Consider the following 24,612-nt stretch of genomic DNA (forward strand, 5'->3'; position numbering starts at 1 on the left):
AACAGCAGCAGAGCACAGGTCTGAGAGCTTGGGGGAAAGAAGCGCAGGCTGAGACTTTGCTTGCTGAGAGCTACAGCACCAAAGTTAGAGTAGCAACATAAACTGGATCTCCTGTCATTTAGCTGTGCCCCTCTAGATCACTTAATTAAGTCCTTTGAGCCTTAGTCTTCCGTTCTGTGAAATGGCTGTGGTGATACTGGAGATTAATAATGGGGAGATAATTAGGCCATCACTGGGAGGATTGAGTAAATTAATATGTGTAAAATACTTAGGACAATATTCAGCGCACAGAGGACTTAAAAAGTAGTAAGTGTTTGGATCATTTTTTTTTTCCGTGAGTGTTATTACTGTTATGTGGAAAATTTGAAAGTGAGTAAGAGGGGTGGAGACCTAGAAGATGAGGAGAAAGTACAACATTGTCATCAACATGCTCTGGCTTTTAATAACTGCGGGCATCTGGGTCTCTTCTAAACATTCAGACTTAGAAATTGAGAGGCAGTGTTTGGCATTGATCTTCTAGGATTGACAGAGATGAGATCCGGAGCTTGCCACCAGGCAATCCTTTCAGAAGCTCCGCCCAGTCACCCAGCTCATGTACAAGAAGATAGCATCTTCCTTGACAACTTCAAGCACAAGCATGCTTACAAATGGTGCCCCATGGGAACCTGTACATCTCGTAACACTTGACACAGCTGACAGGTTCCTACAAAGAACTATGTTTCCTTGCAAAAGTCACCACATCTGAGGAAGCCCGAGGTTCAGTGTCCACATTAACACACATTGTAGGTTTTTTGTAGTCATTTCCAATCCTGGTATAGCTTTCCAGTCAGAGAGCATCTTTATGCTTCACCAAGATTCAATAGCATGCTGGCTTGAAGCATCTTTATTTGTTGTCATGGAAACAGGATCTGGATGCTAACCGGAGGTAAAATTGCTATGCAGAAGGAAAGAGGGTTTTTGTTGTTGTTGTTGTTTGTTTGTTTGTTTGTTTCATGATCGACATTTATTTGTGTTATAGAGAAATCAGAACTGTTTAAGTTGTGAACAACAGTTGGACTTGGGTGTTAAGGTTTAAGGAATTTGGGTGGAAAGTTAAGGAAAAGTACTATGAGGTCTAAAGATGCAGCCTGATCAGCAACACTGGCATCCTGGTTAATGAACAAGCAAAGATTTTTGCCTCCTAGATGGTCAGCTGGGCTCTCTTCCCTGAAGCAAACAGGGCTTACTTATGTCAATGGGAGAAGCATTTTCCTTTAAGAAATACATAAACATCTATAGGCAGACATGCCACCAGCAGAACAGAGAACAGACACAGCTAAGAACATCTTCTCTCCTTCAGTAGAAGTTTGTCACCATGACAGCCTGTCAGGCTGTGTCTCTGCCTCCATTAAGATCAGTGTAACAATGGTCTCTTCACAGTCCCCCCACCCCACCCTCACACAGTCTGATGGACTGAATAAATGAATCAGTACAGGAGGATGACTGGCTATAGTAGGAGTTCTTGAAATCTAGAAACTAGGTTCATATTTTGGGGTTCTTTCCCTGTTTGCTTCTCTCCCTCCTCCTCCTCCTCCTTAGGAAATCAGGTAGTTTCATCCTAGAAGAGCAGATCATTAAAAACCAGAATTTAAGGGTCTTAAGAACCTTAGGCAAGAACACACATACACACACACACACACACACACACACACACACACACGGGGGGGGGGGAGAGAGAGAGAGAGAGAGAGAGAGAAAGAGAGAGAGAGAGAGAGAGAGAGAGAGACGAGGATTGTGTGTTGCTCTGTACAAAAACATGTATCCCAGGGCAGTCAGAGTTTCTATGAAAGCAAAATTGTAAAGTCAAGAGATTTGCTTGGTTCCCAAGTGCATGTGTATGTGCATGTGTGTGTGTGTGTGTGTGTGTGTGCGCGCGCGCGTGCGAGCTCGTGAAAGTGTGTGTGCAAGTGTGCAGGAAGGGCCTCTCATATCTGTCTGGGATCCCTCTGCCAATTTTAGAATCAAACCTATGGTTTGTGCTCAGAAAGCACATATTGAGCTATTTCTATATCCAGAATAAACTAATTCCAAAAGTGATTATAGAGAAAAAAATGGCTTTTTAATGGCAACTCTCCTGAGTGGGAGGCAGGGGAGACCTGTTACAAACCAAAGGTCTCTAGTAGTGGCTGAGAGGATGGGGAAGGAGCGTGGATGCTTCCTCGGTAGGGAGGCAGGGAGGCAGGGAGGCAGATGAGGACCAAGGACTTGCTTTAATATACCATCTCTGTGGTCACGACGTCCAAGGCGGTAGGAAGGCACCAGAGGTCCAGGTACATTGATAGAGGGGCTCTGAGTCTTTTGTAGTCAGTCACACCCATACCTACAGGTCCCTGCGTGAATGAAGGCTGGTGCTTCTGGACTGCTCTCTGAAGAGGCCTGTGGTTGTTCTAGTAGTGTGTCTCAGGTGAGTGGTTTGTGGTATTTTTGTGCCCATATGAACTGCAGGTGTAAGCAGGGCTCGCTAGCCCATGGTGGTTTTCCAGCATGAACTTTCAGCTTTACACCCGTACCTTTTTACCTATTGTTTTGCCTTCAATGGGAACAGGCTAGAACGTACTCATTATATGGATTAAAACATCCATAAGTGTACGGTCAACAAAGCCTTTTCTAAACCCTCATTTTATTTGAGCGCCCCAGTAGCCTAAGATTTAAAAAGCATAAATTAGTACTCTTATTTTACAGATAAGATTTGAGGTTCAGACCCTGGGTACAACTTGGCAGAGTTCATACAGCAGCCTGTGATGATTTGTATTTTTCTGCTCTTTGTGTTCTAACACAGGGTTTTATTCTATAATTGGCTTGAGACCCTGTTTCCCTCGGCCTAACAAGATTCACCTGCAGCAGGCTGCTGGGCCTCGCAGGGTACAGCTTTTATGGAGGAGGCACTGCAGAGGTGCAGAGCCCATCCCTGTACGGACTAGGGCGTGTATATCCAGCCCAAGGAAGCACACTGATAGTTTTTCGTCCATTTACTTAATCAGCTCAACAGGGCTGAGTGTGAGAATCTTATTTGCAATGTGATCTATAATTAGAGTGTGCGACACCAACGATAGTCAGGTGGTTTGAAAGTTAGAAGATGATGTCAGCTGCTTTTGCTAAATGCAGGAAAATAAATACATGGTTCTCTCTTAATATCCCTGCTCTATGAAATAGTTATGCTTCATTAAAAACAGAGCAGAGCAATAATAACTGTTTAGCTAACCCATCTCTTAAAAATGGAAAGTCTTGTGTTTATTTTCCTAATTTGCATTTAAATAGATTCCTTTAATGTTGACTATTTATGAAGAACCAGATTTGTGTATTTTTACTTAAGTTAGCATAAAAAATTACTCAGCTTAGTTAAAACAAAACAGAAAAGGGGCCTCAAGAAGCTTACATGTAACATCTTTCTTAATAAGACAGGGAAAACTGTGTTCTGTTCAGACAGAGGATTAATCGAATTATTTAGACATGGCCATCCTCTGGAAGGGTTGTGTTGCTGTTGTCTTAGCCTTTGTTGAAGGTAACATTTGTAGTCTCTTTAAAAGTGGGGGAAGGACATAAACAAGGTAAAGCTACTGTAGATACATTTTCTTCTGCTTTGGCCCTCCTTCGAATCTTTAGGTCACTCCAACTCAGGGTCTTCCAGATAGCTAAATTCAAATGGATCAAATTATAGACGGTCTTGTCTTGAGATTAGGACTGTTTAGAAATGTTTTTTCTTCTCTGGACATTAACAATCCTAGACTATGGCCAACTGCCATCCTCCTCCTCCTTCCATCCCATCCCACCTTTTTCCTTAATTCTTTCCAGCATTTATGGAGAGAAATACTGTTCAGCAGCTATGCCTGGGCATCTGTGATCCTTCCCAATGGTGCAGCCATAGAGAGGTGGCAGCTGGGGGTTGGCAAAACAAGTGACCCCAAGCACCTTTCCTAGGCTGGGGCACCACGGGGCCTGTAGCCAGCCTCTCAGTGCCTGGCTGACTGGTAAATGTAGCATAGGGTAGAACAATGATTTCTGGGGTTTGCACTTCATTTCTCTGAGCATGCTCTGTTGTAGCCTGATGGTAATAGCCGTGTGATACTGTCTGAGCTCACAATAAGATGATACATGCCATTGGGCATTTGATCGTGAACCTGAAAGCACCTGAGAAATGTGGCCGCGACCAAGGAGCCGCTCTTCTCTGGCTGTAAAACAAGGCCAGTTTTCCCGCTACATTTCTTAATTCAATCATTTGAAATAGGAGCTATAGCAATGAATATACCTTCGAAATCAGGAGACTCCATGGAACTGATTTTTGTCTTAAATAGAAAAGGTATGCTTTTTATGGGTTTCAAAAATGTGCCATTTGTAAGCCAGGAGGCTTACCGTTATTCTAGGGAATACTAGCCCTTGAAAATCAGAATGTGTAATGTATTATAGATCAGAATATATGACATAATGGATAATTTAATATGATATATTATAATAAATACATAAAATATATTTATAGTATAGAAATTATTAATTTCTATATTATAATATATATTTAATATATTTAATATACACTATCATTTAATATGTTAATATTTAATATAACTAAAGTATAATAAATATAAATATTTTAATCAAAAACTTTAAAAAGTAAAAAAGAAAAAAACCATGTATTTGCATGAGACCATCCAGCGCCCAGACAGACCTTTTCTGTCTTCCTGGGACATGTGTTACATCTTTGAAGCAGTTTCTCCAGAACAAGATAGACTGTGTCTGGGTGCCTCCTTACCAGGAAGCTCTTTTTCAGCAGAGTTTGGGGGGCGGGGTATGGCTGCCAGCATCAGTCTGTGAGGAGCGGATGCAGCAAGGTGCACAGCTGCCGTAGCGATCTCTGACTTACCTCTGATCATTTCCCTTGCTTTCCACCTCCCTGGCCTGTGTCCAACCCACCTCTCTCTGCAGCCCAGCAGGGACCTGGTGCCCAGCAATCTAATCACTGTACTGCACAAGCTCCTCTGCCTGTACATATCCATCTAAATAGCTTTCCCACAGAATGCACAAGGTCACTGCTGGGCTGCTGAGATAGCCAAGGAGCAACACCATCACCAGAAGGTGTTTCAGATTTTCATTGACTTCATTGGTTCTTTTGTAAATAAGAAAGGAGGAGGAGAAATTATTTTGAAGTGAGGTCGGGAGGAAGACATTTTAAGGTAAAATATTACAGAATGAGAATCCTCTAAACTCCAGCACTTTTCTTCTTTTTCCCTTTATTCTTAATGGTAACTAGGGATCGGGAGAGCTCTGGCCAGCTGCCTACAGTGTGGGGCTCACTAAGGGTGATAGATTCAGAGTGGTATACTCAACACAGATATCTGCTCAGCCTGTTTAGGAGCCTGCAGCCTGTAGTAGACCCTGTGCTATTTGAGTAGTTCCGGTGGGAGAGCCTTCAGACTGTAAACTAATGTTCTCATGTTAAGGCACGAATCGTTGAAGCCCTGATGTCTCTCTCTAGGCCCCCAGACACATGAATCTAGCTGCCCACAGGACATGCTTGCTTAAATTCCCCTATGCCTCACAAATGCATGACTATATCTGCGCACCCTCAGTTTCTTACCCTCATCCTTCAGTGGTCCTCATGGTGATTCTTGAGATTGCAGGAACCAGAATGCTATGGCTGGTCTCCCCAGATCTCTTACCTTCTCTTCTCCAAGTGATAATGAGCTCTTGGGGGTCTGTCCAAAGGAGGCTCTCAAACCTTCCTGCTTCTCTGACTCTTCTGCAGATCCAGGCCCTCACCTATAGCTGGATTAGTATGTCAGACTCCCCCAATATTCCCCCTGGCTCTCCTAGTCCACACCCCAAACCGCTGCCACAGCTCATTCATACTTTATGGACTCTCCCCCACACCTCGCTGTCAATAGGTGGTTCACATCCTTCATGGTCACTCTGTGCACCTGCCTCCATTCAGTGACATATTGGGCCGCCCCAGCCTCCACCCTGTGTCACTATTCTCTCTTTGTCCGATCACTCAGCCTGCTGACCTTCAGCTATCTGGTCCTTCTCTAAGTCATGGCTTAACACAGGATCGCCTCCTGGGGAGTGTAGTGTTCTTTGTCCTCTGTTAGTAGCTCATAATAGCCTCTATCATGTTTATAGACCTTTAGAGTTGTGATTTAAGTTATACACACACACAAACATGCCACACACACACACCATACACACATATTTCCATATATATATGTATATATGATATATATACATATATACATACACACATACATTCACATACACACCATATATATACATACATACAAACACACCATACACACACACAAACACACACACACAAACAAACAATAATGATTATAGAAAAATAATTCATGAATTTGAGAGAGAATGTTGGGGACATGGACGAAGTTGGAAGGAAGAGAGGGATGGTAATGATGAAAATATGTTATCCTCAGTATGAAATTCTCAAACAAACAGAATCTGATCCACATCAGTTTTTATACCTTATAAAAGCCACATAATTTCAAGAACCACCTTTTCAACATTTTGACCCTATGTCACCTTGGGTGTGGCAGGTATCCCATACATACTAATTGAACTTAACTGGAAAAGCAAGTTTAGTTTTTGATGTAAGGAGAAAAGCTAGCACCAGAAAGCTGGTGCAGCTTTCATACCCTGTCTCAGTTTATCTGGCCCTCTCACTACCCTGGGAGTGGTTGTAGTGCTCCCACCACACATACACACACACACACACACACACACACACACACACGCCCTAATCGTGTAAACATGGAGCACATGGCCGGAGAAGAGCAACCTTATTCACGGGTGCGGCTCACACCTTTCCTGGCTGTCTCACTTGACTGTTCTGGGCAGCTGAACAGTTACTTAAAGTAGATTGAGTAATAGGGGGCTTCTTGCTTCAGGTACTCAGAAGTCCAGAGACAAGATGGAACTGAGCCCAACTCAGTCAGGGATCTGGCCTTTTGCTGCAGCTGCCTTGACTCTACCCTTTCCTTTCCATCCACCTCTAGTAGCTACAGCAGGGCCAGACCAGTGACACACAAGATGGTGTCAAAAGAACTGTGCCCCTGGCAGTTTGTAACAAACTTTGCATTGATTGCATCGAATTCTTATTTCTGAGACAGACTGAATGCTTGGGGAGAAACATGTGCTGGGTCTTAGATCTGGTGTCCTAAAGAGTTAGGAACTTCCTGGACTCTGGTGAGTCTCCTTCTGTGTGGAGACTTCCTGGAGAACACACAACCACCTGAATGAGTGGGCTAGGCCTCCCTGCTTGCTCTCAAAGTGCCTGTTCTTGAAGCATTCTAAAGACTACAAAAGACCAATAGCTTGGGATGATACACATCACCATCCTATCTCAATTCTTGCCCTTGCGGTCCCTTTTCCCTAAGCTCTGTAGAGAAACCAAGCTTCCCATAAATTTTTATGCTAAAGAAATGAGGATTCTCCTGTAAAAATGAGACTGCAGCCCACCCTGACACCAGGGAGATGGCAGCTTCTCCCTGGGAAACAGCTAGCGGGCTTTATTCTTCTCTGTAGCTTTGAATGCTTTGTCCTGCTTGACCTGTGACCTTTCTCATCATGTTGTCCCTTCTTCTCCCTTCTAGATGTTCGACTGGATAAGCCACAACAAGGAGTTATTTCTCCAGAGCCACACAGAGATCGGAGTCAGCTACCAGCATGCACGAGACCTCCAGACACAGCACAATCATTTTGCCATGAACTCCATGGTGAGTGGAAAGACCATCCTCAACATGTCTCTGGGAAAGGACAAGAAAGGGCCAGGACAAATCAGGAGGAGGAGCAGATGAATTAGAATAAGGAGCACTGACCAGGAAGATCCTTTATTGTCCAATATGGCGACCTGTGCTGGGCACCGGGCCAAACAGCTGTCCCTACAGCAGATCTCCACTCTACTTTACACTATGAAAGGAATGTGCTTGGGGGTTGTGGGCGGCATTATCTCAGACCAGACTAAAAGGCTGGAGAGTCACCAGTTCCACTCCACTGGCTTTGCATGTGTGAGTCACTGAGCAGGGATAGAGAAAGGCTTAAAGCTATGTTGTATTGGGAAGTGTTGAGTGACTTGTGGCTGCTCACACTGCGAAGGAGAACCCTATGGGACACATGATTGCTGCTTTCAAATATTTGAGTGCTGATTTGGAGAGAAGGGAGGATTGCTTTATGTTGTTCTAGAAGGCAGAACTTTCCAGAGGATGGTGGTCTGTGGAGTCAGTAGTGTGGCTTACAGGGAAGGGTGGGACACAGGAGTGGGCACGCATGATGGGAGTGTTCAAGTGGGCTTGAAGTTAGAGGAGACCATTTATTCTCAGTTGCCACAGGGAATTTATAGTTCAATGTTTTAGCTCCTTTGTCTGTAAAATATAAATTATAACTGTCTTAGAAGTTTACTTAGGGAATCGACGGGTTACTGGTAAAGAAGTTGTGTCTGGCCCATGTAAGTCATCAGTAAATGCAGGTGTTATGGTAGACGTGGGAGTCTAGAGTGGATGGCATGTGATCCCTCAGCTTTGGGGATACTATGCTTTCTGTATCAACACTCCAAGGTTTCCTTTTGAAATCTTCTCTGTCTTTAAACCTTCGCCCAATCCAAACACACGGAGCCTCCGAATGCACCAAAGACACTCTTTTATAAGTTCTTCCTTCTGCCTCTGTTGGTCCAAAGACACAGCTCCATCATTTTCCCTGAAAAAAAAATATACACTTTACCCTTTTCAGCTTTGCCCCTGAGAATGGGAGAAACCTGAAAGATGGCAGGGGCAGGTAAGGAAGAAAATTTTATGATCAACAAATCAGCAAAATTGTTTTAAATGTGTTTCATAGTGGACCTAACACACTGAAGATGAAATGATTTTATCCTCCAGTTGTTCATTGTCTGCTTGCAGAGCTGAAACTCAGTCTCAGTGTAGTTTGATATGTACATTGCCAGACATGCCAAGTTAACTTAGGACATTAAAACCTAAGTGGCTGAGAGCTAGTGCAAAGTAGGCTCTTCACAGAGTCAGGAGCAGCCACCATCTCAGTTGCTGCCAGACACTGGCCAGACAAAGTGTGAAACCAAAACCAACAGGCTCTAAGAAGTGTCATGTCCATTGGCCAGTTTTCATGCACATTTCAGTGGTCAGTATCAACCTTAGTACCCATCCATCTCTAACTTCAAGGGAACAGGGTCATGTTGCCTCCAGGAGGACAGGCTGATTGTGAGCAGTCATAAGAAGGCTGCTAAGTAGAGATGAGCACTGTGAGGTTTGCACAGGAAGACGGTTGACCACAGAAAACAAGATTGTGAATCCAGGTAAGAAAACCAACATGATCCCGTGAAGACGTTGGACCACAACCCAGTCTTGTGTCCTCAGTTAAATGTAAAGACCCCTTTCCTCTCAATTATTTCTTATCCCAGACTCAGGCCCATGGGAACAAAGTAATCGATCACAGGTAATTAGACTGTAAAGTCAAATCTAGTCAAGTTTGATTATCTGTGTGCCGTGTGGATTTCCCCTGAAGATATTTACAAATTCTGTGTCAGAATTTTCACATCACCCAACTGCCTGGCCCAAAGGCAGTCAGACTCATTTTAATAAGCACCAAAGGCAAACATAATTAGGGAGGAAAGGCTGCCACAAAGCCCCTTGAACCATGCGTTAAAAGCTAGACAGAAAGTACCTTTGGCTGGGAATTATCTGCATTATTGCTCTCCCCAGTTGCCATGGGTAACTATGAGTTAACAGCACACTGAAAACCTTTATGGTGACAAATCTACTGTGGAAGTCATTTTCAGGACAAAAACAAGAGAGGAAATATTGAAGAGAATGTCTTCTGAACCTGGAAGAGGAAAGGTTTAATACCAATAACCAATTAGTGTGAAGCAACCCATCCACAGCCTCCCTTAGCTCCTCAGTGAATGCGCCAGCAGCAAGCAGTGACTGAGGCATCTGTAGCCAGATGAGGCTGGATCTCCTCTTGGGCTGCTGGGTAAGGAAAGGGAAATCCCAGGTAAAAATGTTTGGTGAAATTGCATGGGCACCCCTGCTTCATAAACATAGCTCAGTGCCCTTGTTTTCTGGGAAGTTTACAGGCTTGTTATTAAAAGGAGCTTCCTACAAAGAGGGCTGGCATTGTTCCAATCAGGTGAATGGAGAGAATTACAGGCTCTTTCCCTGGCCTCAGTGATGAACGATGCTGCCAAGAAACAGATGAATGCCAGCAGCTACTCTACTCGTGACTCCAGCCAATGACTTTGGGAATGATCAGTTCTTCAGGGAGAGTGGAGGAGAGGGGCAGTGATACGGATGGCTCTGCAAATTCATTGAGGCATTTCAGTCTCCTCTCTCCCTACCCCCCATACACACACACGCGCACACACACACACACACACACACACACACAGACACACACACAAACACATACACACACACAGACACAAACACACACACACACACACTCCTATACATACAAATGGTTTTGTAGCTTATTTTACTTTAAGCTGCAGATGAGTTCTTTACTGCTTAATCTTGTTTTACTACTGAATTAGACCAGTGACTCCTATTTGAGGGAAGGTCATAGAGCCCCATTGTATAAAAGCTGTGGGTCCTCTCTGCAGAGGAATAGATACGCAAATGTTTTAAAGTATGTTTCAGATAAACAATGCAGTCAGTGCTAAATCTCGATGATCAACCTCCCCAATTTTAGAACTCAGGAACTCGATAATTTCTTTTATTAAATCACAGAACACAGAACAAGTAATTGAGAGTCAGGTATTACTCTGGATGCTGTAACACACACACACACACACACACACACACAAAGAGAGAGGGAGGGAGGGAGGGAGGGAGGGAGGGAGGGAAGGAAGGACGGAAGAAGAGTGTTGTATCCCATAGAATTCACAAGAGAGACAGACATTAAATGTATAACTTCATGAGTAAATATGTAATTACAAACTGCTAGCCTCATGTAGCAGAGCAAGGATTACAGTGACAGGAACAAGAGGCAGGGCTGGATTCAGATTAGGAGAGGGATCAGGTGCACTTTTCATTAGCAGTCAGCCTTGGCTTGGCAAGCTCACTCATGCTCATCATGAATAACATGTGAATTAAGGCATGTACATTAAGTCCTAGGTATAACAAATCGTGTATAGGATCACCAGCTCATAAATTACCCATTTATGTTTCCCCTATGTCCACTGTTTACATACTGATTAAATATGTAATTCTAGCTAAGGTGACAGTCACTGAATATATTAGCTGTCTAGGAGTGTTATAGCAAATACCACAACTAGTGTGTCTTAGACATCACAAATGAAGGAAAAACAAAGCCTAGGGATGCAGCTCAGTTGCAGAACACTTTCATAGCATGTATGCTCAGGGTCCAGGATTCTCCCTCCAGCAACGTCATCACAAACAAACAAAAAGACCGGACGTATTATACGGCAGCCTGGCTGCATGGATAGACAGACAGACATACCAGCAGACTGGGTTCTCCTGAGGCTCTCACAGTGTCTTGGCAAAAGATGGTGTCTTTCATGGTATGCCTTCACACAGTGCTTTCTCTGAGAGTTCACACACCTCTGACATGTCTCTGTGTCCTGATCTCTCGGTTGTATAAGACACAGTTTAGATTGGTCAGGGCCTCACGCCAATAGCAGCATTTTAAATTAACTACTTCCTTAACTACCCTTTCCCTAAGTGTGAACACATTCTGAGATGCTAGGGCTTAGGGTTTCAACATGGAGATGCGGGTTTAGTTTAGTGCACAATATAGAAATCACCGCATGCATCCTGGAAAGAAGTATTTATGAATAAGGCACACTGATCAATAATCACGATGACTGGCCTACTAAAGCCAGTAGGAAAATATCCTCTGTTTCCTGCTTTCCGAAAGTGCCTCAGGTTTTCTGAGCTCTCTGGGCCCTTTCTCTTTCTTAATTTTGCCTTCTGTAAATTCTCCATCCCCTGAGTGTGGCCTTCTCTGCTGAGGGTGAGGGGAGCTGGAAGTGAGTCAGAGTCTAGTCTACACAGAACAGCCTTGTAGCTATCCATGTAAGGAGCCTGTGTGAACCTAACACAGCCTTATTTACACTTTTAACTAGCTGCTTCTTTTGAGAAGAAATAAGTTGCTGATGGCTCCTGTCTGTTGTTTTAAAATGTGGAATGGTAGGAATGATATTTCTTTTCTGTTGCCATGACAACTGTGAGGGCTCATCGTAGCGATGACACTGTGTAGTGATAGTAGCTGTGCACAGAAGCAGTTGGTGGGGGGGCTTTCTGCCATCGCATGTTTTATATCCAGTGCTATTCATTCATTTAGTAGAGGTAACGTTGCATTTGATGGTATGTCAGTCAAGCTGCCTGCAAAAACTTTGCGGTGGTCTCTCTGTTTTGAGAGAGAGTTACAAATGGCAACCCCCAAGGAAAAGCCACAACTGCTGCAAGAGATAGAAAGAGTCTAGGCAGGTGACCTCTTCTCTTCACTCAGACATATTACTGTGCAGTGCCCTGTCATTATTGATTGAGGAGGTCTCCAAGCAGGGTTCTACTGCCCTTCCTATAGTGGCAGAATTGATAGATTCTGGTGGACACACACACACACACACACACACACACACATACATATACACACATACATACATACATACACACATACATAATACACATATACATACACACATACACACACATACACACACATACACACATACATACATATACATATACATACACACATACATACACACACATACATACATACACATACACACATACACACACATACATACACACATACACACACACATATATACATAAACATACACATACACACACATACACATGCATACACACATACATACACATACATACATACACACATACATACATACACATACACATACACATACATACACACATACATACACACATACATCCATACACACATATACACACACATACATACACACACATACACACATACATACATACATACATACACACACACATACATACACATACACACATACACACACTCACCCCCACACACACATACATACATATACACACACATATATACATACATGCATGCACACACACAGCACACACTTGCATACAGACACACACACACATATATATATACACACACACATGAACACACACAGCACACACATGCACATACACACATATACACACACATGCACACACACATACACACACATATACACACATATCTGCACATACATGGACACATATTTATTACACTAGTGTAAATATGAATAGCAAAGCTATTGTTTTTGTTCTAGAGGAGGGGAAAAGGGAGAAAGGGATGAACAGGAGGAAGGAATAAATGCTGTACCGTTTTTAAAAGTCAGTATCATGTAAAAAGCTTGGCCACTGAGCCATGAGTGGCTTGGAGGTTTTACTGAGGGTAAAAATGAACTGTACAAAACCAAGTTGCAAATCTTTCCCCAGAGGAGCTGACTTTATCTACAACAGAGATTACAGATATTTAAGGCAATAGAGCTTTTTAAAGTACCCTTGGGAGAATCTTGTACAAGGCAGGGGTTGGAGATGTAGATTTAAACTTTTAGCAAAGAAAACTGAAGAAGAAAAATCACAAAGGAAATTCTTTAAGCTGAAAGCAACTGTTCCCATAAAGTAATTTGAATCTACCATTATAGACAGTACTGGTAAAAAAAAAAAACTAATTATGTGATTACATGTGTACAAGATATGTGTATAAATTCACTCTTGTTCTGTCTCTTCACTGATTTTAAAAACAGTTGTATAAAATAATATGTATGTGTATTGTTGGGCCTATAACATAGAAATGTAACAAAGCAGCACACACTAAAGAGATATGTAGGTAAAAATCTATACTGTCAAAAGAAAATATCTCCAATAGTAACTGTAACCCGTAGGAGCAAATAAAAACATGTAGAAATAACAACTTGGATGCTAATAAACACAAGCTATAACATACATTAACTCTCCTTTTCTATCTCAGCCTTAATAGCAATGCAATTATTTTTTAAAAAGTGGCAATTATGGCAATGTAGTGTTGAGTGTGAATCATTTATGGATGTAATATATACGGGAACAATACTATAATACACAGGGAAAGAAAAGGGATAAAGCTCTCTCCAGGAGAAATGTTTTCACATTCACTGAATTCAATAGCATACATCAGAAGCTGATTCTTCTAAGAGATATTTCTCAGATAGCTCGGAAGATAAGTTAAAATGGTAAAAAATCAATCAGTAATGACATTGAAATGCTACATTAGAAAGTATTCTATTAGTACAGAAGTGTGGGAGGAGCAGAGATGTAGGAAGAAATGTGTGACAGAAGGAGAAAAGCAAACAGCAACTGTAGGTTCAACTGTGTCAATAATGACTCCAGGAGCTAGTGAGATGACTCCATAGAATGCTTGCTGGATTAACATGAAGGAAGACCTGGGCTAGATCTTCAGCACCCTGTAAAAAGCTGGGTATTTTTGTGTGCACAGTTAATTCTAGCACTGAGGAATCACAGACAGGTGCCTTACTGTCTCATATGGCTAAATTGGTGATCTCTAATGTTTTCTGGTGGTTCGGTGAAAGACCCTATCTCAAAAAATTAGAGAGAAACTGAGGAAGACACACAATGTTGACCTTTGACCTGCACATACATATGCTTACACAATAACGTGCACATGTGCACACACATGAATACCTTTACTCAAATAACATTTATGCACAAAAATAATGGCACTGAGGGTGAAAGAATTAAACAAAGATGCAGATTGTCAGGTTTCAGAAAGCCAGTTTCTAAATGGGTGGTTTCTGCAGGAGAAACATTTGAGCATCAAAGACACATGGCAATTGAACAATCAAGGACGGGAAAGCACCAAGCCACTGTCCAGAGTAATACAGATTTGCATCTGGAAAACCCCCTTTGTGGAATTGCTGACTAAATATATGTTGTAGGTCCAGTACAGATGTGTGCTCAGGAATCCCTTGTCTTGGTGGACTTTCAAGTTCACAGGACCTGAGCTTCCTTTTGAGATTCTGATCCTTATGATGGAGACGGGGCCACTACTGCAGGTTCCTTGCTGACAAGAGTAAGGGAGATCAGTTTTTCTGGGGATTACATCTTAAGTAAGCATGCCAGAGAACCTGAGAGAGCAAAGTATCAACTGCAGTGCTGGCTATTCTGTTCTTACTGGTCAAGATCAACAGGATGCAATGTTTTTATTTCTACAAACAACTTCATGGGTGGAATTGCCCTTTTCTAGCCACTCAGTAAGAGGAATAGAATTTATTTTTTGACCAGCCCTGGACCAGTTTATGACCTTTGTGCTTGGCACCGTCACCAGTATTTAACCAGACCAGGGAGAAGAGCACAACAGAGCATGCTTAAAACTCAGATATGGGGAGGTGGGTGCCTGCATGTGAGGCCGCAGGCCTCTTCTCTACTGTTCTCCCTGTCACCTCAGATTGTGGTTCCTGTCACCCTGGATTGTGGTTTAACTGCACAGAATGAACCCTAGGAATTCTCTACAAGATTGAAGACCAATATGAGACTGGACAGTCCAATGTGAAGAAATGAAGTCAACGGACATTAGCCCTGCCTTAAGCTCTACAGCTGACTATTGTTACCTAGTAGGGTTGGTTGGGGAATGAAGACTCCCTACCCAGTGTCAAGCACCTGCCTATCCTCACCGCTTCCTTCTTGGTCCCCACCAATGCTTCTGATGCTTCTTTGCCTTTGTGCACTGTTCCCCAGCCAGCCCTGTTTGGATGGGAAACACCAGAGTCCTTGGGCTTAGGAAGAGCATCTCAACATCACTCTAGTACACTACACTGGCTCACACAGCAGCTGCTCAGCCATTGGCCCAGGTTTCTCTGAGATAATGCAGAGGACTTGGGTGACAGCTTAGCCTCCGGCTTGTGGTTGGCACTGGCCTGGCTCCGTTTTCTGTCTTGATTGTTATCTCCTGTGGGTCCTAGATTGTTGTCCCTCTGCCTTACGACTGGTTCTCTGCTCCAATCTCTGACACCCCTGTTTTTACTGCTAACTGTTGTTCTCCAGAGACTCTCTAGCTTCATGGTTTTGCCGTTGGCTGTTTGTGTGATATTCTCTGTGTTTTCTCCTGAGCCTCACTCAGATCACCTATACATAACGATTTATAGAACTTCCTGGTCAGGTCCAGGTCTACAGAGGCCGGGAGGTTAATTTGTAAGAAATTCACCCAGTGCCAACACATGCCCCTTCGTTACAGTCTCCTGGAGTTGAATGAAAGGCATGAAATGGCCCGTAAAACCTAGTGTCTCGATGAGCTAATGTACACCAAAGGCCTTAACCTGCAAAGCAGAACACGAGTGGGAAGTGTCGGAAGTAACAAGCAGTAGCAATATTTATATTCCATCCTGGCCACGGACAGCTCTGGCCAGAGACCAATCAAAGGCACACAGTAAAATGTTTGCAAATCAGATATTTACAAGGTGTGAGAGCTCAGGACCAAGTAGACTGACTGGAGAGGAACAGTAAAAGATAGAGGTCAGAGTTCATGGCACAGCTGAAGGGCTGGCATAAGAAAGAATAAAAAGATTTCCTTTAGCAGATTCTTTTGATACAAAATGCTTATCTCAGACTATTACCAGAGTCACCTTGTCCCTGTGTCCTGTCACTACTCTATACTGGCATCAGGTTCTGTATTTCACCCTGACAGCCTACTCATCTGCCCTAAGTAACCTAGTTTCTTGATATTTCTTAACTCTGGTAGTCTTTGTCCTATTGTTCCCTTTACCAGGGGTTTCTCTTTCTAGATATCAACATGTTTCCCTTTCTTACTTCCCCTAGAGACAAGCCCAGGTACTGCTGCTTGAAAAGCCTTCCCTGGCTCTCTTTATCTTTTGTGGCATTTTCCGTCCCCTTACGCTCTATCTTTTCCCAGATCTGTTTTACATGGTACCAAAATACATCCTCATCAGCTTATTCTCTGGTGTCCCTAATGACATGCAAGACCCATGGACATAAGAATTTTGCATCTTGGTTCTTCCTTGTGCCAAGCCTTGATAGATGGATAGATGGATGGATGGATGGATGGATGGATGGATGGATGGATGGATGGATGGATGGATGGATAGGTAGATGGATGGGTAGATGAATGGATGGACATATGGATGGATGGACGGATGAATGGATGGATGGATGGATGGATGGGTGGATGCATGGATGCATGGATACATGGATGCATGCATGGATGAACAAACTGACAGATACATAATAAATTTCCTTTCTCCTGTAGCCTTAGTCAAGGTATTCATATTCCTCACTACCTGCCTCTGAGAATTTTGTGAGGGAAAAATGTGGTTTTGCTTTTAGGCACACATTTACCATGGTGTTGTGCTTGGCAACTGTCCATCTATTCTTGTCAGGTCAGAAATGCTGTAAGGAATAACCTTGGTTTCAGAGAGCTCCTCGGAGTTGCCAAGCGTGGGACTTCTCAGACATTCAGGTGCATACCTGTCACCCAAGGCAGCATCTTAAAGTACTGGTTTGATGCAGAAGGCCAGCAGGTACTGTCTCTCTCAGCTACCGCTGCCACTGCTGCCCCAGACCGTACTCTAGCTAGGCCCTGTACAAGAAGGGATAGATGGAAGACTGATGAATGCATTTACCTGAAGTGTCAGCTTCTGGTTTCATCATCAGTGATGGCCTAAAATTACCATGTGCCATGGAACGAATGCGTTGTTCCTAATCACATTCTCTGCTGGTGTCCTTGTGTCTAATGCCAGCTATACCTGCCTTTTTAATCTTGCAGGGGTGTTGTCTATCTCTCAATCCATCTATCAATCTATCATGTATCCATTTTTCTATCTGCACACACACACACACACACACACACACACACACACACACACACACACCGTTATGGAGGCTTCTCTCTCAGTGCCAAGAAAGGAGAAGGGCATTTCTCTTTTCCTTCAACCCGCTGTGGGTTTTTTGTGGCCCTCTGACATATGGCTAGGCGATTGTTTTCATGGCTGTTTAATGGTTTGTGAAGCAATTGCTGGAGGAAACATCTCTACAACAAGCCAGGCCAGAGGGGCAAAAGGATTTGTGGGCCAATGTTATCTTTGCCGAGCACTAGGCCCTTCCTATTCTTTCCCCTCTGTAGCCAGCAGTGACAGATGGCTTCCACCTGGACGGACCTACTGTTTAGCCAAACCAGAGCAGATAGTCATTCATCAGCTTCCCTGTTTGCCCCCTAGAGGGCAGCCTGTGGTTTGGGAGGGGGCAGGGTTGGAGGTTTTGCTTAGAGCTCATTGCCTTCTGTAGCTGCTGCACTGTGGCTGGAAGCACTATCAGTGCCTACTCCAGATGTTACAGCCCCGATGTCCATATGTTTTGAGGTGGGATCAGCAGGTTTACATGGTAATGTTAAACTAATTAGTCATAAACTGATGCTTTAGCAGCTCTAGGACCCAAAGTGGGTTTGGGATTACAAAGTATCAATGCTGCGCTGCAGTAAGCTGGGGAGAGAGGTAAGGCTGGCTGAGCTTCGGACGGTCTCTATTTTCTCACCAATACTGGGCATTATTATGAGAAAATTTCCAAATAACTTCCTGTAGCACTCTTTGAGTGTGACAAGATAAAAATATAAGTTGCAGGACACAAGGAGGAAAGTGTAACAAGAAGGAAGGGGTAAGCAGAGTGGGGCCCGAGGAGCTGGCTCCAACTCGCTTGTTCTCTTAGTTCACCTCTCAGCTGATTTGGGGAACATTAGGCAATCCTAAGTGAGCTCGAGATGTACCTATGTTCTGTATAAAATGATTTGTTACATGAACTTAGCTTCTGAAAGCTTCCAATAAGGTGGGTTTCCATTCCTTCTAATACCAGTCGTTAGAACCTGCCTGTCTCATTATTTGCAAATTGACTCTACTTTTATGAAAGGAAAAAAAAAAAAAAGCTTTACTGAACCCAAAAAGAAGGGAGAATATGAGAAGTTGTAATGTTGACAGTATACATCCTGGCCAGATAAATAATTTAAATAATTAAATAATCCTAATTTTAATTAAAAACACAAAATTTGTGAAAATCAAAAATATCCCCAAGCTACCCAAAGTATTCAAAGTGGAAAAGAAAGAAACTTCAAATAATTGTTGTTCCTCAATAAGAATGGGGGCTGGAGTGTGACTCGGTTGCTCAAGCCCTTGCCTAGTATGTGCAGAACCAAGGGTTCACTCTGCACCAATAACAAAAGAAAGCTGAATAAAAATAGGAGGCTGAGCATAAATTCCACTAGCTCTGTAACCGCAGACAGGTGATATTTTGGTTATTAACTGGCTGGAAAGAGAATCTCCTCCATTTATATTTAAGGACACATTATTTTTGATAATTAATGCATATATTCTCTAATTAGAAATATATTTTAAACCAGCTTTTATATTCCTAAGATAAAAATAGGAAAAGAGATTCCTAAGAACTACCAACCATCATATGTAGCTGTGAAGGAACTTTAATAGCACTCGGGTGTGTGTGTGGTGGTGTGTGTGTGGTAGTGTGTGTGTGTTTTCCTGGTGTGCAGTGTTTTTCTCAACTGATGTAATACTATTTATATATCTTGTTCTTATCTTTTTTAACTTTTGAATTTGACCTAAATGGTTTTCTGAGCATGTTGGCCCTTGGCTAGTTATTGGCCTGGGTTCCCTATGTAGCTTTGGATTTGGAGAGTCAAGAGCTCTAGGACTTGTCAAAAGGGTTAAGTCCCAGTGGTATTCTGGGCACTTGTGATGACTGGGCAGACAGGCCAGGACTTCTATCCATAGATGACCGTGGAAATGCCATGCTTCCATTCACTGGTATGGGATTCAGTGCCATACCTTGGACTTGTTCTCAGCAGAGATGAAACATCTTTGATGACTTTCTGCTACCTCTGGAGGCAAAGTCACATAGAACATAAAACAAAGACCCCATGCCCAGCCTAGGGAGGAGGGTCTTTCCCTGCCTGGTAGCCCTATCTGAGAGAAGCAGAAGACTCTTTGTCCCCTTTCGTGAGGACAAGACAGCCCAACCGTGGGTGCTGTGGATGTGCCAAGTACATACCAAGCAGCAGAGCTGTGTGAAGAAGTCTCGTTCAAGCCTCCTGGTCGTTTGTTTTTCCAACTTAAGGAGCAGAAGCACACTACATCAGAAGAATGTAGCTTCAACAGTGTTGGCAGGATGGTGTGACTTCTCGGGTCTCTCTGGGTCAAGGAAATCCTTGTAGATAACTCAGAACCTCAGTCACTGGACTCTTCCTAGGGCTCAGGTGTCTGCCAGGAAAGGATATTGTAGTAAGTGGGGCAGGGGCTGGCAGCTGTGCACACATATGTCAGGCCCCATGGAAGATGCATCTTCCCAGGAATAGTAGAGGACATTGTGCTGTGCTCTCTGTGAACTAGGATGGGACATTGAAAGCTCATGGTGCCTCAGGTTGGGAATGCTGACTTACTTTTTATTGTGCTTTGTACCAATACTTTGATCTGGTTTATACAGGTTGGGGAATAACGCCAGTGTGCTAAAACTGGATGATGGAAAAGATAATGCTGCCTGTCACATCGACAGTTATCAGGCAACTGACTGGTTGCTTTGTGAAACTTCAGGAAACACAGGGTGTCTGATCAGAGTGATGCCTGTGACCACAGGGCTATGATGTTTAGCCCAGTTCTTAGAAGAAAACTGAATGGAATTCAAATAATGCAGACTCCTGGTGATGATCTCCTTAGCAACCAGCCCCTGACACAGAGCTTAAGGTTGCTAAAATCATAGCTTGTTTTTCCTAGTGCTGCTGTCTCCTGAACAAAAGGAAACTAATTCATAAAATACTTTCTCATATTTTTAATGATAAGCTATCAGTATCCTTTTCAGTAAGCATCTTTGCATGTTTTTTATTTCTACTTGGCATGTTCAAAGTGAGGGCTCCTTCTGGAGGGCTGAAAGCTCAAGATTCTGCCAGGTATTTCTTAGGGAAAGTGGCTGCTTCATTGATTTCAGTGGTCCTAACAGCTGACAGGGCCACAAGAGAAGGAGCTGTCTAGCCTGTGATCTCCAGTGAGTGACTTGGAGAAGGAAACAAACAAATGGAGAATTTCATAAGTAGCAAAGGGGGGCAGGGCACAATAGAGTAGATCTGCAGGTCAACAAGATTTTGCCAGACTTAGTTATCTTTCCTTCTTGCAACTAAATGACAAGGAGGATGGAAGATGATACAACAGACCATGAGGCAACTCTATTGCATCCTATAGAGTGGATCGTAGTTATAGCTCACACTGTGCTAAAGTAACAAGGACCGTGGTAAGACGTAGCAGTAAGGCTGAGTATATATGGAGAATGTAATGAATCCGTTCTGAAGGATGTGAGAAGATACTCATCAACTGGGCATGGTTACCACAGCCTAAACTCCCAGCACTGGCAGGTAGGAGCAGGAGGATCAGGAGTTCAAAATCACAGTCAGCTAAACAGTGAGTCTGAGGTTAGTATGCTCACAAAGACATACCTCATGCCAACTAACAGTCAGGTGATTATCTTTTGGGTTGTGTGAGAAGCTCTGCTGAGAGAAAGAGTGTGGAGAGAGGGTGTGGAGAGGGCAGGACTTGGTCATGTAGAACATAAAGAACATGGATCAGGTGACCCAGCTCCAGACTTGGTGTTCATGATGTGAAGAGCCAAGCCCTTGGATGGCAAGGCTGAGCTCCGTACTTCTCGGGTAGGCAGCACCATCCTTGCCTCTTTGTCAATGCCGACCTGGAAACCAGAGCTCTGAGATCACCTAGTTTAGCTCCCTTACCTCACATGTGAGGAAACCGAGGCACAGAGGCGTTCAGTATCCTGGTGTTCAGCATGGGAACTGTAGGGGTGTGGCCCCAACATTTGCTGTGTTATATCATAACTGCTTGTTAGTTTTAGCAGGCAGCTCCCTGTCCACTGGTGAGGAAACATAAGACGATTTTCTGTGAGATTAGCACCCAGAATATGACACTGAGCTCTGGTCTTGTTTGTTTGATTTCTGTGTTTCTCTGATCACAGGTAGAGGGGACCAGGGAGAGCTGCCAGCATCTCCATCCTCTCCATCTGCATCCATCCCCTTCCCACCACCTCTGATTGGCTCACACCCTTCTCTCTCTGTATCCTCAATGGCTTCCTTCTATCTCTGTGGAACAGTGGTTCTCAAGCTTCCTAATGCTGACCCTTTAATATAGTTCCTCAGGCTGTGCTGACCCCCAACCACAGAAATTTTTATCACTACTTCATAACTGCATCTTCACTACTGTTATGAATTATAATAGGAGTATCTACGATTTCTGATGGGCTTAGGTGACCCCTATGAAAGGGTCATTTGACACCCAGAGGGGTCGCGGCCCACAGGTTGAGAACCACTGCTGTGGGCCAGCTTATTTAATTTCCCTTTAAACCATAGCCATTTGAAAACTTGTCTTCCATGGTGAACTCTGGGGATGTAGAATCGGTGGGCAGGAATTCTGTGCCACACTTTGATCTCTTGCAGCCCCTAACACGGAGCCTGCCCGATTCTCTATAAATATTTGAACAAGTGACAAGCTGTCACCAGTCTCCTGAGGTGGCCACAGTAGGGCATCTATGATCACTCTCTGTTCCCTAAGTGGGAGGAGAATGCAAACACCTGGTGACAAATGTCTTACTCTTCCTGTGCCCTGTGTGACTGAAAGCTGGATACCAGGCCTTCCTCCGGGACTGGAAAACTGAGTACTATGGAGACATCTATATATAGGAGAGGAACCTTCTGGGACTAGAACCCACCTCGGAGGCAGCTTTATGAAGCATTATCAATCCTTGTAAATTCTCAATCCACTTTCTTATAGGCACCCTGGGTATCATCTGCAGATTGCTATGCAGACAGAAGCTCCCCGTGTTTTTCTGGTCTATAGAGTATGGTTGGCCTGTGGGAGGTCAGGTTGCAAATGCCAGAGTTACTCTAGGAGGGACCTTTAGCCACGGAGCAGTAGGGATTAATGTGCCAATAACTCAGACCCTACCCCTGTCAGCAGGATCTGTGGGAGGTGTGTTTTATAGTTTCTTCAAAAGTCTCCCGGAGAGACTGAACCCAGCTGCTTACAGCACTAACCTACTGATAAATACACCCCTTATCCACCCCACCCATGACTCCTTTTTCCCTCGACGTGCTTCCTGGGAAGAGTGCTCAAAGCCAGTGTTTCCCTGAAATCTCCTGACTCTCACGGTCTATTTTATGACAAATATGACTGACGCAGGAGGTTGAGAGGGCTTCAATGTTGCCTCCTTGAAGAGAAAAACTACTAAAACCACCACCTTCCTTTTTTCCTCTTCTATGTCAGTGTGCAGTGGGGTTTTATTTCTCACTTCTCCTTTTTCTTTTTTTCCTTTCTGGAAGTCCTAAAAATAGTTTAATTTTTTCAGTGGATTTGTGTCTAACTCAGAAAACAGTGCCGATAATGATCCTTAATTCCATAAAGGATGGTTGTTTCTCCTGATAACAGCCAGCACTATTCAAGCTCCCTTAAGGAAATGAACTATCTGTGGAAGGGCTCATGCCACACTCAAAACAGAGACAGCACACAGGGCCTTTAGACACCAGAATGGATTTATGCTTACGTACCCCACTTAACCTTTTAAGCCTCCACGGAGACCTTTTAAATTAAGAGAGACCTTATCAACCTGGGCCAGGTTTGAGATGGAGTGTGTGGGTGCTGGGGGACAGTTGAGATAAATGGGGACTGAAGGAAAATAAGGGAGCCCTCATTAGGCCTGCCCGAGAGCTAATGAACTACTGCACAGCTCATAGATCCCAGGGAAGCTGCGGCTGCTGAGGAGTATTTATCATCATCGGAGAAGATTTGTAAGAAGGGCAAATGTGTGAATAACCTGGCTCCTGGTCCTCCAGGCATATATGTGCTGAAGAGCTCCCCAAGGAGGCCACATTACATGGCTGCTTTGACAGACAATTAATAGGAAAGAACAGTTAAAAACAATCAGGATCACCGCAGCACTGTGTTGGTAGGGTTTCCTTGTCTTCTTCCTTCCAGAGGAGCTTTCTGCTGGCCTGGAATAAAATAACCTACATGTTCAAGAGGTTTTAACCAGCAAACAAAAGTGGGAATGGATGCCAACAAAGCCCAGTGGGGAAAGGACATGGCAGATCAAGGAAGGCCCTGCAGATACACTAAGGCATACCTGCCGGTGCCTGTCAGAATCAAGGAGAGAAATGTTCCCAGGTCACACAGGAAGAAACAGAGGCCATTGCAACCTCCAAACTCTGTTTTTAGGAACACACTGGCTGGTGGCTCATGCCTTGTGTCTTTTGATGAGGGATGAGAAGATAGGAAGGTGGGAAGGATAGCTTTGGCTGGTGATGGAAGCTGACTAATTACAATAAACCCTTTCTCTTTAGAGTAAGAGCGATGCCCTTGCTTCCTTCAGCTCCTACCATGACCCACAGCCTCAGTGACTATGATGGCTCCATGGAAAGACTGCACTGGGGCTTGTCTTTGGCATGCAGCAGCCTGTGTTTGTTTTCTGGTTGAAATGTCTCAGCTTT

General features: G+C 43.6%; 1 protein-coding gene across 6 annotated transcripts in view; it reads left to right on the plus strand.

Moving 5' to 3' along the window:
* Nucleotides 1-24,612, plus strand: part of KALRN (kalirin RhoGEF kinase) — a gene marked incomplete at both ends in the record, with an annotated part of 525,758 nt that overhangs the window by 176,202 nt on the left and 324,944 nt on the right. For all 6 annotated transcript variants that reach the window (XM_080919241.1, XM_080919243.1, XM_080919247.1 and 3 more), the window contains one exon: nt 7,635-7,757. In XM_080919241.1, coding sequence (XP_080775367.1) covers nt 7,635-7,757 — 123 coding nt within the window. The remainder of the gene's footprint in view (nt 1-7,634; nt 7,758-24,612) is intronic.

The sequence above is a fragment of the Micromys minutus genome (genome assembly GCF_963924665.1).
Source record: "Micromys minutus genome assembly, chromosome: 7".
In the NCBI taxonomy this organism is placed as follows: domain Eukaryota; kingdom Metazoa; phylum Chordata; class Mammalia; order Rodentia; family Muridae; genus Micromys; species Micromys minutus.